The 16,125-nt window shown below is 47.9% G+C and overlaps 2 protein-coding genes across 2 annotated transcripts; one reads left to right on the top strand and one right to left on the bottom strand.

Annotated features, from left to right (window-relative positions):
- Nucleotides 1-322: 322 nt before the first annotated feature.
- Nucleotides 323-7,182, bottom strand: LOC117581741 (protein spaetzle 4). Its single transcript, XM_034269134.1, has 3 exons — nucleotides 6,582-7,182; nucleotides 1,238-2,535; nucleotides 323-1,168 (listed from the first exon to the last, which is right to left on the bottom strand). The coding sequence occupies exons 1-3, from the start codon at nucleotides 6,630-6,632 to the stop codon at nucleotides 712-714; spliced, it is 1,806 nt and encodes a 601-aa protein (XP_034125025.1). The 5' UTR covers nucleotides 6,633-7,182; the 3' UTR covers nucleotides 323-711.
- A 3,065-nt stretch (nucleotides 7,183-10,247) lies between these two features.
- LOC117582169 (conserved oligomeric Golgi complex subunit 8) lies at nucleotides 10,248-12,461 on the top strand. The gene is made up of 5 exons (XM_034269769.1): nucleotides 10,248-10,388; nucleotides 10,451-10,923; nucleotides 10,981-11,194; nucleotides 11,250-11,434; nucleotides 11,493-12,461. Exons 1-5 carry the CDS (start codon nucleotides 10,316-10,318, stop codon nucleotides 12,282-12,284), a joined length of 1,737 nt encoding a protein of 578 aa, XP_034125660.1. The 5' UTR covers nucleotides 10,248-10,315; the 3' UTR covers nucleotides 12,285-12,461.
- Nucleotides 12,462-16,125: the final 3,664 nt, after the last annotated feature.

Raw genomic sequence — 16,125 nt, 5'->3', positions numbered from 1 at the left:
TTGATTGATTGACAAACATACAAAAAAATCGCTATCACTAGCCGTAGGGTGGTAATCGGTTAAGCTGTATTGAAAATGAACATGAAAATGAAATGAAATGCTTGAAAAGATTCAGAAATCCTTGCTACACATAAATACAATTTATATGCCTTAAAGTTTAAAGATTAATATACATATATTTATATTTATATTTATATATTATATATATATAAATAATACCAACGTATTAAATACATTAAAATCTATTTTATACATTCTACATACACTACAAACTACATACATAAATGTCATGTAAATGATTGCGTACATTTTTGCAATAAATATTTTTCCAAAAATTGTTCTCCGCTCCGCCCTATGCTCTAGCTAATGTTATGGCCACTGTTTTGATATATTTATTTATTCCCAATCTGTACTTATGCCTAGCTATAGCTGAAATAATTTATAATTAAGTAAATTAAATACCATCGGACACGGCGCTGGGGCCGCGATATGTTCAAAAAGTATTTCAAGGTACATTCGCTCTTCAAAGTGTTGGCTAAATCGGGCATTATGTCTGCCTATATTTACATTGACATAATGCCACCGCTTAAACGATAATCTTATGGCTATTACTATGCTACTGGTTAATATTTGCAACGCTTAGACTAGCCAGAAATCTATGAAAAATAACTATTCATCTACTGTACAAGGCAGGGTACCCTTCCATAAGAACTATCCCTCGAGAAAGTCGAAATCATCGCGTGGCCTGTACCACTCCTCGGTGGCATGATCGTAGATGGCTCGCTGTACCTCCGCCTCAGCGGCTTCCACGGGATCCTGCTGCGGTGCATCGAAGCTCCGACTGTCGGAGCGTGGACTGCGCGAGGTGGCCCGGAACTCCATTGGTATGTTGTAGCACTTGCAGATGCAGCTGGAGGGGAAGCGGAACCAGTCGGAGAAGATGCCGCGACACTCGTTGTGCGGATCGTAGGCCAGCAGACGATGGAGGCGGTACTGCTGCTCGCAGCGGCAGCCATCCCGGCAGAACATTTGCTTGAATTCCTGTGTGCACTTCTCCCAGTGGACGTACTGCTCAAACGGATACAGATTGAGCAGCGCCAGCACCTCGCCGCGTGTATTGTTTGCCCAGAAAGGGGCCACCACCTCATCCTTAACCGGACAGGCATTGCTAATGGAATGGAATGGAAGGAAGTTAGAGATTAGTTTTATTTCAGCCTAGACTTGTGATTAGACTTACACTCCGCGCATGTTGCTGCTCACAGCCACTGGCTCCTGTTTCATGGCATCCTGAAAGAGTTGACCCTCACGCACCAGTCCCGCTTTAGTTGCGGCTCCTGACTGAGTTGGAATAAGAGCTGGAACTGAAGCTGAAGCTGGAGCTGCCGTGGGAGCTGCTGTGGTGCTTGTGGTCAGCGGCCTGCGCAGCTTCTCCGGACTGAAACCTGTCGAAGAGCCGGAGAACAGTGAGGCAAAGCTGACGGGCGTCGTTACCGATGGGATGACTGCAGGCGAGGCTTTTGTCGCATTACGACGTATCAGCACGGTGGCTGTGGTGGTCGCTGGAACCGCTGTGCTTGTAGTCGTGGGCACAGCCCGCAGAGTGGCGGAAATGGTGGAGGCTTCGGCAGGCTTTCTCCTGCGACTGGCCGACGTGGCTGCGGAGCTTTTGTTGTTCCCTGTGGATGGCCTGAGAGTCGTGGGTGTCGCTGGAGCTGCCTTCGATTCGCTGCTGAGATTCCGCAAACCCAATTGAGGTGAATCGATGATTTGGATGTTGTCCCCAGTGCCTGGCGTTGGAGTGCTGCTGCTGCTCGTTGAGGTTGAGGGAACCTCGTAGACACTATTCGTGTCGGGATTTGGAGCCACGGGGGAGTCATCTAGTGGAGCAGCAGCTGTGGTGCTCGTACTGGTTGAGTTCGAGGCGGAGGTAGAAGTGGTAGTGGTTGCGGCTGGAGTTGTGGTTGTTGTGGAGCTTCTAGCCGTAGTACTGGCGGTGGTTGGAGTCTCCGTTGTGGTTGTGGTTGTGGTTGTGGTTGTCGTTCCCTTTGTGGTCGTGGAAACTGGTCGGAAGTGCGGCTCCATGAGCACATCGTTCCCTTTGTAGCTCACAAAGTCATCCCGATCACGATCACGATCTCGATCGCGACCATGCATCAGATACTTGGCGCTGCGACGTCCTCCATCCTTGCTGTAACGCTCAGCCGTATCCTCCATATCGTCCTCATCCACCTCATTGTTCTGGATCTCATCGCGCAGTATGGATATGTGTCGCACGTCCCCGTACATGCGCTTCATCAGTCCCTGGTTCTCGTGCACAAATCGTCTCACTGCATGCCATGGATACGCGGTGCCAGGCAGATGGCAGAATGCCTGCTTGCCCAGATCGCAGGGAATGGCTGCCAGCATTTGGGCCCTGCCACGACGCGACATCTTGCCGTTCGGTGTGCAAGAGTTGGCCGAGTCGAAGCCGAATCCTGTGGCAACAATGGGCAGAGCAACCATAACGATCAGAAACAGACAGAGAATGGCATCGTCCTGGAATGGTAGAATTAAAAAACGAAAACTTTATGTATTCCGTTTGCTCAATAAATGTTGTGCAAACGAGCATTCATCTTCCAAATGCGCCTTTCCCCCATGATGACTTCAAATGTGTGTTTGCACAGGGCAAACATCTACGAGGAAATCTTAATTGAAATGAGAATCGAGTGGATGGATGGATGCTGCTGATAAGCAAATGGCGTGACGCTAAAACTCTCTTTTTATTGGCCTGGGAAGTGGGAGAATGCCTGGGAGTGCACCTGGCTCTCACTTGGGGCAAACAACAAATTGTCTCCGTCGCTGCCATGACGAGGCAAAGAGTCACAGCCAAGACGCGGAACCGCTAGAAAATCAAATTTTACTTTCACGCAAAAGCCAACTCTGGACAGTCACAAGTCATAAAGATGATCGATGTGCATTTGCATGCCACAGACTGCATCTAAAGAGATAGATATATAAGAGAGGGAGAAGGAGAGCGACAGACTGGTTGCAGCGGATGAGCGAGTGAGTGAGTGGCGGCCATCGGGCAACCGGCAACTGGCAACTGGCAACTGGCAACTGGCAACTGGCAACTGGCAACTGGCAACTGGCCGACCACCGACCGACAGCTGGCCAGACCCGGCAAAGTGAAATGCAAAGAGCAATCAAAAGCGAAATGGGTTACCCAAGTAAAAGTAAATTGCGGCACAGGCACAGTTCCAAGACGTTGGAAAAGCCGCAGCATTTCCCCCGCTCCCTGCAAGTCTGGTCTGGGGGCCCTTTCAACTTTCCTTTTCGGTTGCACAATTGTTGAAAAACTGTTGCCAGTCCTCGTTGGCCGCAGAGCACCTTACATATATGGCAGATATATGTATGTATGTATGTATAGGGAACGTGCCCGGTCTCTGCTTTTGCTCTTTCTCTCTCTCTGGCGCTCCGCGAACCGGTTCGTTGCCGAAAAAACTGATATGCATTCGCATTCGTACTCTTGCTCGCATATATTTATATTTATATTTATATTTATATTACATTATTTTATATTATATTATATGCCCACACACTGGTGTGTGTATCGATCGTAAATGATTCACTCGCCCTGCCAAAAAGAAAGTGTTTCGTCTCCCTTGTGGTTTTTGGTTAGCGGATGTGTATCGATGCCCCACACTGATGCCCCACAACCTAAACTTAACACGCTTCAACGAGTGGTTTCTGTTATGTCATCTGGCTGGGAGTTTCGGGGGAAAATTCCAGCCTCCTGATTAGCATATGTAAACATTTGATTTGTGACATTGGGTCAACATTGGATTGACTTTATTTCGTAATTGTTTTTCTGAACATTCGTTGATTTGTTTCGCATAAACTTGGGATCGGGAAAGAGCTTTAGGTGCTATTTGTTGATGATTTTGTAGCATGTACTGAATGAATTGAAATTCTAATTTAAATTTGTTGCATCTGTGGAGTTAATTTCATATTTTTTGGTAATAAAAATCGTGAAGCTTCGACATTTGCAATTTGTTTCTTGGAAGTATTCAGTAAGGGTCATGCTAAGGGAATTTTGTGCCCAAATATATCCCAGAATGTAGTAAAATAAATGAAACATCTAATTCTAAACCGAGTGAAGACATCAAAGAACTCCCAACAATTTTGCTGAGTTCATACAAAATGTGAATCAAAATGCCAAAGTAATAATCGCATTCTCCACCACAAAGTGGGCCAAATACTTGATGTATAATGGAACTTCTTCACAGAACCACTTCAACAATCAAATGATTCGCAGTACCTCCTCCACTTTTGGGCAATTATAATGAGAAAGTGATTGCAATCAGCATTATGGGGGATTATGGGGGATGACTGGGAAGACCGCAAGTTGGGTGAAGTGCAAAGTGCGAAGCAAATGTCTCGCTGGCTTTCTTTTTGAACTAATTTGTGTTGAAAAGCGAATCAGGTCAAACCGACAAAGACAAAGACAAAGACAGAGACAAATGCGAGTTGCCGTTGCCAGACCGCAAGAAGCTGAAGCCTGAAATGGAAAGCAGAATTACTTTCGCTTTGTTTGGCCAGGGTATCGGTGGGATCGGTGGGATCGTCGATTGTCGATTGTCATGTGCAGCAAGACAATTAAAACAAATCTCATGCAGCCGCGGGTGAGTTGGAGTCGAGTGGAAACGGGTCCATGGCTCTATGGCTATTCATTAACATTGTCATATTTCTTGGAAGCGGCACTGGCCAGAAGGAAATTGGAGCAAGTGATGCTGCTGCGGCTGCGGCTGCGGCTGCTAGTTCTGTGGCTGTCAGCAGTCCGAGTCGGTGAAACAAATCAATATGTCCAATCAGCCGTGAGAGCTCGCCTCTCCCCAGTGCAGTGCAGCAGTGCAAATGGGCATTAAGTCAACTCGCATCGAGGAAGACATTTGTCAATCGTAGACACTGATGCCGAGCTGTCGCATTGCCAGAGAAATGTATTGCAACACTTTAATGTGTCAGCGACTTTCTACGAAAACCAACCAGATGGGCAGGACAAGGCAACGGCAGCAGCAGCAACATCTGAGATCTCGGCACGAGTAGATGTTCCAGTGTATGTCTTCATTTCCCAAATACAATGTTGCCTCCCAGTCTTTCCCGCCGCATCTCTTTCTCACTCTCGCAGTGCAACTTCAACGACAGCTGCTAGAATGAATTATTTATAAATTCAATTGGCTCTGGAAATAAAGTTGATGTTACATTTAACCAAATTTGGTGCTGCGGTGGCTTCAGTGGTTTATGTTGCTCTTGCCTCTCCTGTTGCTGCTGCTGCCTCTGCTGCTAATTGCCAGCCAGCTGGCGAATGGTGAAATTTCCACCACCACTCACAAAACAAAAGACTTAAGCGGCAAACTTGACTTCACTCTTGCTGCAGCTCGACTCCCATCCCTAGATCAAATGCATATTCATGGATCGCTGATTACTCGATTGAAAATTTCACTTGTGGCCGCCACCGGAAAAGGCCCCGCCCAGCCCGCAGTCCCCGCACTTAACCAAAATTGGCAAGTTGCTGTTTTTGGCATTCGCCTCTTTTCTTTTTTGGTCTTACCAACTATCGGTCCAAAATCCAACAAGTCAATCCTATCCCCCCCAATAACCAGGGTGAGTCGGGGCCCACAGCCACAGACCCACAGCCACAGACACAGGGGCCCCCCTTGGATTTGCTCTCGAAGAAAGTGAAACTTTTTTTTTATATTTCATTTCATTTTCGTCTCTCTTTGGGTTTGCTTTTGTTGTTGTTGTTCTTGTTGATCGTTTGCTGTTGGTTATGGTTTTGTGATTGCGTAGTCATGCGTTGAAATAACACACACCAAAATCGATACAGCCAAAGAAGTTGTTAATATGCAGAAAACGCTTAGAGCCAGTCCCCATGCTCGCAGCTTATCGATTTCAACACATTTTTTGTTGTGTGAAATGGAAACGTTCGAAGCAGACGTGTGTGTGACCATCTCTTAATTGCGTTTTCATTTTCATCAATCGCACAGGGCACCTGAGGGGCGGCAATCAATCAATCAGTCATTTCTGTTTGACACTAATACGAAACTTTTCAGCGAGGCTAAGCCGTGGGATCGTGTGATTCAGTTTATTGGGTATTTTCCAGTTCTTTGCTGATACATCTTTATGGTTAGATGTGACTAAAAATACACTGGACAGAGAACAGTGGCTAAAGTTGATTTGCAGTAGACTAAGGGAGAAGGAAAATAATTATACAAAAAAGTGTTGCAATTCAGTCAGGGGGTTAGAGGAGTTTTCCATAGTTTTCCATAAACTATAACTTTTGATACAAGAAATTGAATTGATTTCAGTTATCCGCTGTATTTCTATAGGAAATATAATTTTCTGTCAGCTTGTGGTATTCATTTCTGTGTACTTTAATGTCAATGATGAAATTCGTATCATTTATTCCTGATTAACACCCTTCGATAAGCAATTGTTTCATTTTTGAGTAATCTTTATGTTGTTTAACTATTCAGTAACGCACAGCTCAGATATAGCTAAAGATATGTGTAGCTGCAGATGTCGAAACACACAGTCACACTTACCGTTATTAGCTGCGTGATCCGAAACCGCCTATCCATTTGGGTGCGCTTCATTGTTCACTTTCACTCGATCGACACTATCCCAAGAGCGCCGATGGGCGAACGGGCGAAAGGCGCTTGGCGATTGGCAAATGGCTTTTGGCAAATAGAAATCTGTCAAGGATTTGGCAATGTTTTGACACTACGCGACGTAACAGTACACGCAACGGAGCACCCTATAGCATGTCCGTCTGCCGATTGGCAGCAGCTGACAAATGTGTCGCACACTCGGGTTCACATTCACATTCACATTCACGTTCGGGATAACAATTAGTGGTAAAATCCATATTTTCATTTGACGACACACCGCAGAGAGCTCTTTAGCTACAGCTCAAGCTTGGATGCAGTTTTCCGCGACCTCTGGTGCCCCGCTTTCGTGTTGGGCTCTGGCTTTTCCCAGTGTAAGCGATGGAAAACCGTGTGGAGAAGGAATCAGCCAAGTCCCAGGCCAAAAATCAAAATCACGTTCACACGCTTCGCGCTCACGTTTGCAACTGCGCCAAAGACAGCAGCAGCAGCTCAAGCTCCAGACCCCGCTGCACAGACCAAAGCCAGACCAGACCTCTCTCCCCTTTGCTCACGACAGAGAGCGAGGCGAGCCCCAAGATCGGTCGCTCGGTCGGTCGGGGTTCGGCTGCGCCAGCGAAAACGCTTTTTATTTTTACGGCTCTGTTCGGTTTTTTCTTTGCTTTTTTGTTTTCTTTCTTCTGGTTTGGTTTTGTTTTCTGTTTTGTTGTTGTGTGTCTTTTTTGCGTTTGCAGGAAAACTTTTTCTTATTTATTATTCGAAGCGTCAGGCGGCGTCGGCGTCGTCGGTGTCGTCAGCGTCTTCGGGTTGCGGAGTAAATGCAAACATTGAAAAACGAGCGAGCGCGCGACCAACAGCTGAAGCATTTAATTGCTCTTACGACTGGCAGATACCTGGTAGTTTGTGCATATCGAGATGATAGTCAATGACTGCAAATAAATGTATGTAAATAAATATGTATGTAATAAGACTCCCAAGGCTGATTAAAGTCTAAGATTAAATCCAACCAATCAAAAATGTTGAGAAACATTCACCCAAAACATATGTATGTATGTACATTCATCTAACGCTAATGAAAGCTACCCCTGTTCTCTCTGTACGTGGGCAGGGTATCCAAAGAGAATCAACAAATATAAATACAAGCAACAAGAAACAGCGCCACACGCAACGCCAACGAAGAGCCGAGTCCGAGTCCAAGCCCGAGTCGGTGGCAGCGGCAAAGGCAGAGAGGGGCAATGTGAGACCCAAGAGACGATGATACGTCTTTGGGGCTGGCTACGAAGACGACATCGACGACGAAGAGTGCGTCGTCTCGACTGCTTAGTAGGTCAGTAGTGGACCTGAACATTGTTGTTGCTTGGGTTTTTGTTTTGATTCATTTGCTGTGGTGGATGTTGCTGCTGCTTCTGCTGTTGCTGCAGATGTTGCTGCTGAGTATTAGACGGCGCATCTTCATGGCTTGATTGGGAGTGTTGCAGTTTGCCGAGGGTTGCGCAAAAGACTTCGCAGAGCCAAGAATATGCAATGTAATTGTTTATTGTTGAGAACAGTAAAAACTTTCATAACTATTGATTGATTTATGGAGTCACGCTCCTGCCATGTCCCTTTGCCACTCGCCAAGATCAGCTTTTCTTTCCTCCCACTGTTCGATTCCACTACTTATCAAGTGACACTCGCTGACGCCCAACTGGACAGAGCTGTTGAAAGCCACTCGGTGGCCGGGGCTAACCTCAGTTTAATTATCGTTGTGTGTTTATTATGTCTTGGCCAGCCCCCCTGTCACGCCCACAAGGCACGACAAGAACAGAATTTGTTAATTTTGTAGTATTTTTTGTTGTACTAACTTTTGGTTTATTTTTTATTGGCTGATTACATGCCGCCACAAAGAAGTTTCCCCATTGACAACAACCACAACTTGTGGCCAGGATAGAAGAGGGAAGAGTTGCAAGTTGCAAGTTGCAAGTTGGGAATTGAAATTGGAATGGGTGGTCTCCCGATTCCCGAGTCCCTTTCCTTTTGACCAAACTGGTTTTCGGCCCAAAAATAATTTCGATTGCGAAATACTTGCAAAAATATTCGCACGGAGTGGAGTAAACTTTTACATTCAAATTCTCTTTGTGTGTGTGAACTTTTGGTGTGGGGTTTTGTTTGTGGTTTTGTGGGTGCTAAATGGCAAACCCATGGGCTGGGCTGGCATAGGAGCACTCGAATCGGTGGGAGATGTCTACTCAAATTTTTGGGTTGGAGCAAGTGAAAGTGCAAAAATAATAACTCGGCACAGATCCGCAGAAGTAGAAGGTTCACGGCTGTTGGTTGCTTTAATCATGTGCTCACAGTTCTACCACACATACAGTGCGATTCATAAGAGTAAATATGCTTGAAAATATACTCGGAAAAGAAAAATTAATATTTTATTGAATGGTTCCAATCATTTCCGGCAGATAATGTCGCAGTTCCATGCAGACCTTGTGGCTTAATTATGATTATTATTTTGAGGAAGTTCTCTTCTCATTCCGGCCTGAGTTTGTGTAAACCACACTGAAAGGATGTGAATCTTCATCAAGTCTATCCATCAGCGTTAAGGCTTTTAAATCTAACGAAAATTGATCCCGAAACTTGATCCTCAATTGGCGTCTACTTGGGAGTATTTAGCAATATTATCACTTACTTGCACTCCAAAATAATGGCTTTAATATGCAATCAGAACAATCCCATTAACGGCCACAACCCATTCCCAGTCCACCAGCTGTGCTTTGCCTCCCAGCGGGCAGCCGCATCATCATCATCATCATCATCAACGTCATCATCATCATCACCATCTGCAGTCAGCAATTATTGCTTGAGACGCCGAAATGTCTGCACCGAGCAGCAGCTGAAGCTGTAGCTGGATGCTTGATGCTGAATGCTGTCTCATGGCGCGATGAAAGTGCCCCACTGGCAGAAGTAGAAGGCTTTGGCTGTGGCCGAAGGCAGCAGCCGTTTCCCATGCGACTTCGAATGGAACTGCAACTCGTGTTCATTAGCGTCAGTGCTGGGGCAGGGGGGAAATGCGTTACAACCACATTGAACAGGCAGTCAGAAAGAGCGAGAGAGAGAGAGAGAGACGCGGACAGACTTCAAAGATAATATGTTTGAAATTTCAGCAAACAGACAAATAAACGTTCTACTTTCACCAAAGCAGCAGCAGAAACAGCGTCCGACAGAGACTGGGAGTGGTTGGGGTGGCGCAGAGAGGTGGAGCCATAAAACAGCTGATTGGGGTGGCAGAACACAACATACACAAATAAAAGTGAAGGAAATCAGTTTGAATTTAGCGCTCATGCTAGTCATTTGAGTGAAATAGCAGCCAGCTGCTGACATAGTGCATGCACGGCATTATACAGCACTTTCATTTCTTCCGAAAATTCCGAGAATGGAGAATGTGGAGAATTTATTGAGAAAACGTATTAAATTATAGTTGTAGCACGGAGACTCTTAACTAGCGAGTAATATCAAATCTAACATCAAAATCGAGGAATATGATTCAAGATAAAGTATATTTTGAATATGCAAGGGTATATTTCCGAGGGTCTGTCGGTATATTTTATCGATAATTCCGCGGACGACCAGCTGTTTGGAAAGATCAACAAATTTACAAAAAAAAACATTTTGGAAAAATACGCAAAAAAATAATGGAATTTGTTGATAAAATGGATTTGGAGAATGAGCGTGTGCTCAAACTGATATTCCCGGATGGTGTGCCAGGTAAGAGGACTCGACATACAGCTGCGAAAGCAAAGGAAATCAAATTTCCATTTATAATCCAGACAATCTGCGTGGCAATCCCGAACTGGACAATTACCTCGGAAAGCTGGGCACCTATAAGGTGGAACAGCTGAAAAAGGAGCAGGCACGCCTGGCGGACGAGACGAAGAGCATACTGGAGCAGACCCAGGACCTGGCCATCTCCAACTACAAAACATTCATCACGACGGCGGAGAACTCGCGCTCGATATTCAACGAGTTCCGCAAGACGGAGGAGCAGGTGGGCACGCTGATTGGCAAGCTGCCGGAGTTCAGTGGCAAGTGCGAGCACTTCCTGAAGGACTCGGCCGAGCTGAACGAGCAGCGACGCCTCAATTCCATAACGCTGCAGCGGAATGCCCAGCTGCTGGAGATTCTCGAGCTGCCGCAGCTGATGGAGCGCTGCATACGCGAAGGACGCTACGAGGAGGCCCTCGAGCTGGCCGCCTACGTGCAGAACCTCGGCCAGCATCAGGGACACATATCTGTGGTGAATGTAGGTTCCCCCCTGCCCAGCATCCTCTTGCCTTTGATGTTTATTTATCCCTTGCAGAGCATTGTGCACGCCGTGGAGGCCTTGTGGCACACCATGCTGGTGCAGCTGGTGGCCCAGCTGCGTTCGGACTTGCAGCTGCCGAAGTGCCTGCAGATCGTTGGATATCTGCGCCGCATGCAGGCATTCGGCGACAACGAGCTGAAGCTGAAGTTCCTGCAGGCACGCGACTCCTGGCTCACCTCCTGCCTGGAGGCCATTCCCACGGCGGATGGTAAGCAACCTCACGAAATCTCCAGCACTTACTCATTGACACGTTGTCCCTGCAGCACAGCAGCATCTGACCAAGACCATCGAGATAACGCGCATCAATCTGTTCAACATCATCACCCAGTACCGGGCCATATTCCCCGAGGAAGAGGCCGCTGCCAAGGTGACGAGCGGCGCTCTGAGACCCTTGCAGGGTGTCAGCTGCAACGGCGATCGCCTCTTCCAGGCCTGGCTGCACAACAAAGTGGGTAAACGCATGGCCAGACGCCACTCGTAGTTACTAATCCCCTCGCTCTTCGCAGATCAATGCCTTCCTGGAGACACTCGAAAAGGATCTGCAACGCGGCGTTGGATCCATTGAGACGGTCCTGGGCCAGTGCATGTACTTTGGGCTCTCGTTCAGCCGCGTCGGTGCCGACTTCCGAGCCCTCATGGCGCCCATCTTCGTGGGCGTGGTGCAGCGCAAGTTCGTGGCCAGCATTGAGCAGGTGAACGAGCAGTTCGAGGAGGAGCTGGAGAGATTTACGCTGATCAACAAGGTGACGCTGCACTCCCGCAAGCAGGTGGATGCCGCCACGCTGTCCGCCAGCGAGCACGAGTCCTTTGCGCCACCAGAGACGCTGCTGGACTTCTACCCGCTGGCCGCCCTCTGCAACGGCTATCTGAATGCGCTGAACGAGCTGCGGCTCTGCGCCCCACTGGCCCTGGCCACAGACGTCACGCACTGCTTGCAGCAGTCCCTGCAGCTGGTGGCCCAGCGGGTGCTCGCCTTCTACCGCCAGGAGCAGCAGGCCTTCACGGGCAACGAGCGCGAGAGCTTCGTGAAGCTGTGCTCCTGCCTGGCCTACGATCTGGTGCCCTATGTCCAGCGCTGCATCCACGGCGTCTTCCCGCCCCAGTCGCTCACCCTGCACCTGGGCACAAGCCTCCTGCAGCTGGAGCAGCAGCAGCTCACCTATCTGCAGCAGCCACGCATCCTAGAGCCCCTCAAGCATCTCCTGCCCACCAAGGTGCTGGTGCAGCCACAGCCTGCCCAGGCAGCCGTTCTGGAGCCAAAGCCCAGCGCCAATCTACCCGTTGCTGCCGAGGGATGAATCGTTTCCAACACACATATTTATTTACAGTTTATCGGGAGTAAAATATGTTTTTATGCGAAATAAGTGTCAAAAACAAAGCTCCTTTGGAGGATCCTTTAGTCTCTTTTATAGGGGAACACAAATGGAAATAATTAAATCAGCTTGTAAGCAATAATACATCGCGATGCACGTGAAGTTTTCATGTATGTCTGCATGTGTGTACCCGCTGCCGCGTTTTGCAAGCAGCTTTGATCAGAAAGAGGTCAGAAAGAGAGAGACATAGCTGAAAAGCTCAAAGCTCAGAGCACATAACTTGGCGAACATATCCCCAACGGATTTTAATGCTGCGCAGCATTGTTGCTTGCTTGTCACTCTGTTTCTCGCTCTCTTTGTCGCTCTCTTCCTAATTCTGTCCAATTTTGTCCATCGAATTGGCTTAAAGGTTCGTAACATCGATCATCGGAGACTCTGCCTCTAAATGTCTTCAACGAAGTAATCTTTGCCAATTCCGTGGCCTCACTAAAGGCCTCACTTTTTTAAGTTAAGAAAATAAAACTTAAATCTACAAAATACACGAAATACACAAATTTTTGAATGTGTAAACTTGAGCGGTTCTTCCAGTCAATCGTTTTGTAAAATTTCCACAATTTCCAAGCAATCTGACTCTGAAGCCACTCTGGGGCGTCCGCGAGTGTATTTTTACTTTAGCGGCGGACGATCAAAAAGCGACTCTCTGCGGTTGTCCAACCGCCAAAGCCAAAGCCAAAGCGGAGCAATCAGCCCACCTATTCGTACGTATATCTCCGTCTATATCCTGACTAAAGCGTCGACATGGCGGGGCCAGATTGCGCGTGGTTATGGGCCTGTATACGAGTCGCGTTTATAAGCAATTTCGCGAACAATGAATAAATTTCGAGAAAAGCGAGCGACGATTTTGGTGCTGCTGCCTCTACTGTTGCTGTTGCTGTTGTTGTTGTTGTTCTAGTTGCATTCGAATGAATCTGAATGCAACGCAATGCGCAGAAAATTGGAAAACATGGCAGCTGAATGGACAACAACTAGTGGAAACGGGAGTAGGGATTGGGCACGAACACGGGCAGAATACAAGACAGAGAGATGGAGAGAGAGAGAGAGAGAGAGAGAGAGAGAGAGAGAGCAGCGGCGGCTGCTCATCGTTCAACGTCAGCGCCGGATGCGTTTTGTGGCCACGGCCTTTGTGGGTGCAGCCGATGGGCTGGGTAGCAGCTAGACCCAACAGCTAGAGCGGGATTCTGGTCGGAGGCCAGTCTGTATTTTTAAGTCCACCACTAAATACAAACGAAAGCACTCAAGCACAAGTTGGCCACGATTTCCCATTGCAGGCCTACTCCACACGATGAGCCCGTCACGCATTCCATTCCCCCCCCCCCCTTTCGCACAGCCGTTGGTAGTCCGGGATGCAGTACGGACTCCAGGACTCGTCATAGCACAAATGGAATTTGGGATTTTGATTGCGAATCGAAATAGATTTTGTGGTATTTGGGCAAGCAGTGCGAAACAAGCGACTAACAACCTGAGTCTGTCTGTGCTTCAGCCATCTCTGTGTGTGTGTGTGTGTGTGTGTGTGTGTTTGCACAATGTGCATGTGTATTTGTGTGTGTGTTCATTTTGTTACTTTGGCATCGCACTGACAACACTGCGTACACGCGCTTTATTCCATCCCGTTGATTGATTGAGTTTGTGGAGGCTTTTTACACGCTTTACGCTCGCTGCCTTCGTTTTTGAGAGCCCTTCGATGCATTCGATTCGATTTTGCATTTTTTCTGCGATGGGGAACGGGACTCGGTGCAGCGCATCTGTGCTCTGCTTGTGCTGGTTTTTGTATGCCGTTCTCCATCCTCCATTTTAATTCCGCTACCAAGTTGATTCTGTTAACCGGGAAAGCCGATTTTGCAACACCTGACAATTCGCGGCTATCAACAAAATGTATTTTTACTTTAAAGATAAATAATTTTAGAATGTCTTGATGTTGCATCATTGATGTTAGAAATGGCATTCTTAGCAGATCAGTGGGGGCCATAGATACATGCATAGATGCATATGTATACATACATTGTGGCTGGCAGTGCAAGCAGCTTTGATCTTTGCACTGTTTATTGAGCAACATAATTTGCCTTTATTTATTCAGCATTGCTCGCCTTAAGTTGAAGTAAACTAAAATAAACCAGTAGTATAAGTGCATCAGTATGCAAAATACGATAAAGTTCATATGTTTGCTACGTCTTTGCTGCGAAGCCGTTCGTCGTCTGGTCTCCCTCCCACACAACATTTCACCTGGATTGATCTGCTCTTCGCTCTTGTCTGAATTCGCTCTACTCTGAGTTCGCTGTTATCTGATTTCGCTCTCCATCGTTCATGCTTTGCTCGTGTGGCACAACCCAGTGCACATATTTTATGCATTAGAAAATCAAGCAAAAACATTTCTAAGTATATAATTGTGAATCGAGTGCTACGTGGATTAACAGTGCGCATCATTCATATAATTTTTTTTTTTTTTTGTATTCATTTGTTTATTCCTTCTAATTAATTATCTAGCTTTAATAATACTTTAAATATAATAATAATAATAATACTTCTTACACTAGTGGGTATACTCATAATGAGGGCCGTATTTTCTGGTGGGAGTGGGCGCCCGTCGCGCGCGGTACTGCCGCAAAGCATTGCTTCGCACGCTCGAAGGCTCCTACTCCGTCTCCTGTTTACGACTCCTCTCCAATGCTCTCAGCGTTCGCATAACGCTCGAGGCGAACTCTGCGGCCGCTTCCCATGTCCTTGGCTCGGCCAGCATAATCGGCACCAAGGTCTCGGAGGAGATCCTGGCGCCTACTGCTGTCTCCATGCGGTGTCGCTCGTGGTCGAACCGGTGGCATTCGAAGAGGACGTGCTGTGCATCCTCCACTATGCCGGTGCCGCACTCTGGGCACCAGTCCTCCGTCTCGTGGCCAAAGCGCTTGAGGTAGCTGCGGAAGCAGCCATGACCGCTAAGCGCTTGGGTGAGGTAAAAATCTACCCGGCCGTGCTTCCTCTCCATCCAGGCTTGCAGCTTCGGTATGAGGGTGTAAGTCCAGCGCCCCTTAGTTGACCTGTCCCACTGGTTCTGCCATCTGCTGATGCTGTTCCTCCTCGCTGCAGCCTTCAGCTCTGCTCTTGTCGCATCGCTTTCGCCCTGCACGGCTGTATGGATCTCCGCTCTCTCCCTTATTAGCTCCCTGAGTGGGACTTGCCCCGCAATGACTAGCGCAGCTTCGTCCGACACAGTCCGGAACGAGCACGCTATTCGTAGGGCACACAGCCTGTACGTCGCCTCAACGCCTCGCATGTAGGTCTTTACCTGAGCGGCTTTCGCCCACGCGGGCGCTGCGTACAGGATCTGCGACGTCACAACACTCGTCAGGAGCTTCCGCGTTGCCTGCTTCGGACCTCTGGTGTTGAGGAGCATCCGTGAGAGCGCTCCTGCGGTTCCGCTGGCCTTCCTCTGCACGTACTCCAAGTGCTCCTTGAAGGAGAGGCGAGTGTCGATGAGCACCCCGAGGTACTTGATTGCCCTCTGCGAGCGTATCGTGGTGCCACCGACCTGCACACTTGCAGTCTCTACAGCTTTCCGGCTCGATATGAGCACCGCCTCGGTCTTCTGCGCTGCCAGGTCCAATCCGGCGACCGTAAGCCACGACTCCACGGCTCGGACGGCCGCGTTGGCGAGCTCCTCCGCTGCGGCAAGGTGCTTGGCCACCACTACTATGGCGACGTCATCCGCAAACCCCACCATGCTGGTGTTGGCTGGCATCGGGAGTCTCAGGACTCCGTCGTACATGGCGTTCCA

This window comes from Drosophila guanche, unplaced genomic scaffold (genome assembly GCF_900245975.1).
Source record: "Drosophila guanche unplaced genomic scaffold, DGUA_6, whole genome shotgun sequence".
Taxonomy (NCBI): Eukaryota; Metazoa; Arthropoda; class Insecta; order Diptera; family Drosophilidae; genus Drosophila; species Drosophila guanche.
This window is presented reverse-complemented; position numbering and strand designations above follow the sequence as displayed.

Excerpts from the sequence above, each read along its gene's own strand:
- LOC117581741 (XM_034269134.1), bottom strand. The coding sequence starts at position 6,632 with ATGAAGCGCACCCAAATGGATAGGCGGTTTCGGATCACGCAGCTAATA. Across the intron at positions 2,536-6,581 it reads GGATCACGCAGCTAATAACG|GACGATGCCATTCTCTGTCT; the intron begins GTAAGTGTGACT and ends CTACCATTCCAG. Across the intron at positions 1,169-1,237 it reads AGCAGCAACATGCGCGGAGT|CAATGCCTGTCCGGTTAAGG; the intron begins GTAAGTCTAATC and ends CCATTCCATTAG.
- LOC117582169 (XM_034269769.1), top strand. The coding sequence starts at position 10,316 with ATGGAATTTGTTGATAAAATGGATTTGGAGAATGAGCGTGTGCTCAAA. Across the intron at positions 10,389-10,450 it reads ATTCCCGGATGGTGTGCCAG|ACAATCTGCGTGGCAATCCC; the intron begins GTAAGAGGACTC and ends TTTATAATCCAG. Across the intron at positions 10,924-10,980 it reads GACACATATCTGTGGTGAAT|AGCATTGTGCACGCCGTGGA; the intron begins GTAGGTTCCCCC and ends TATCCCTTGCAG.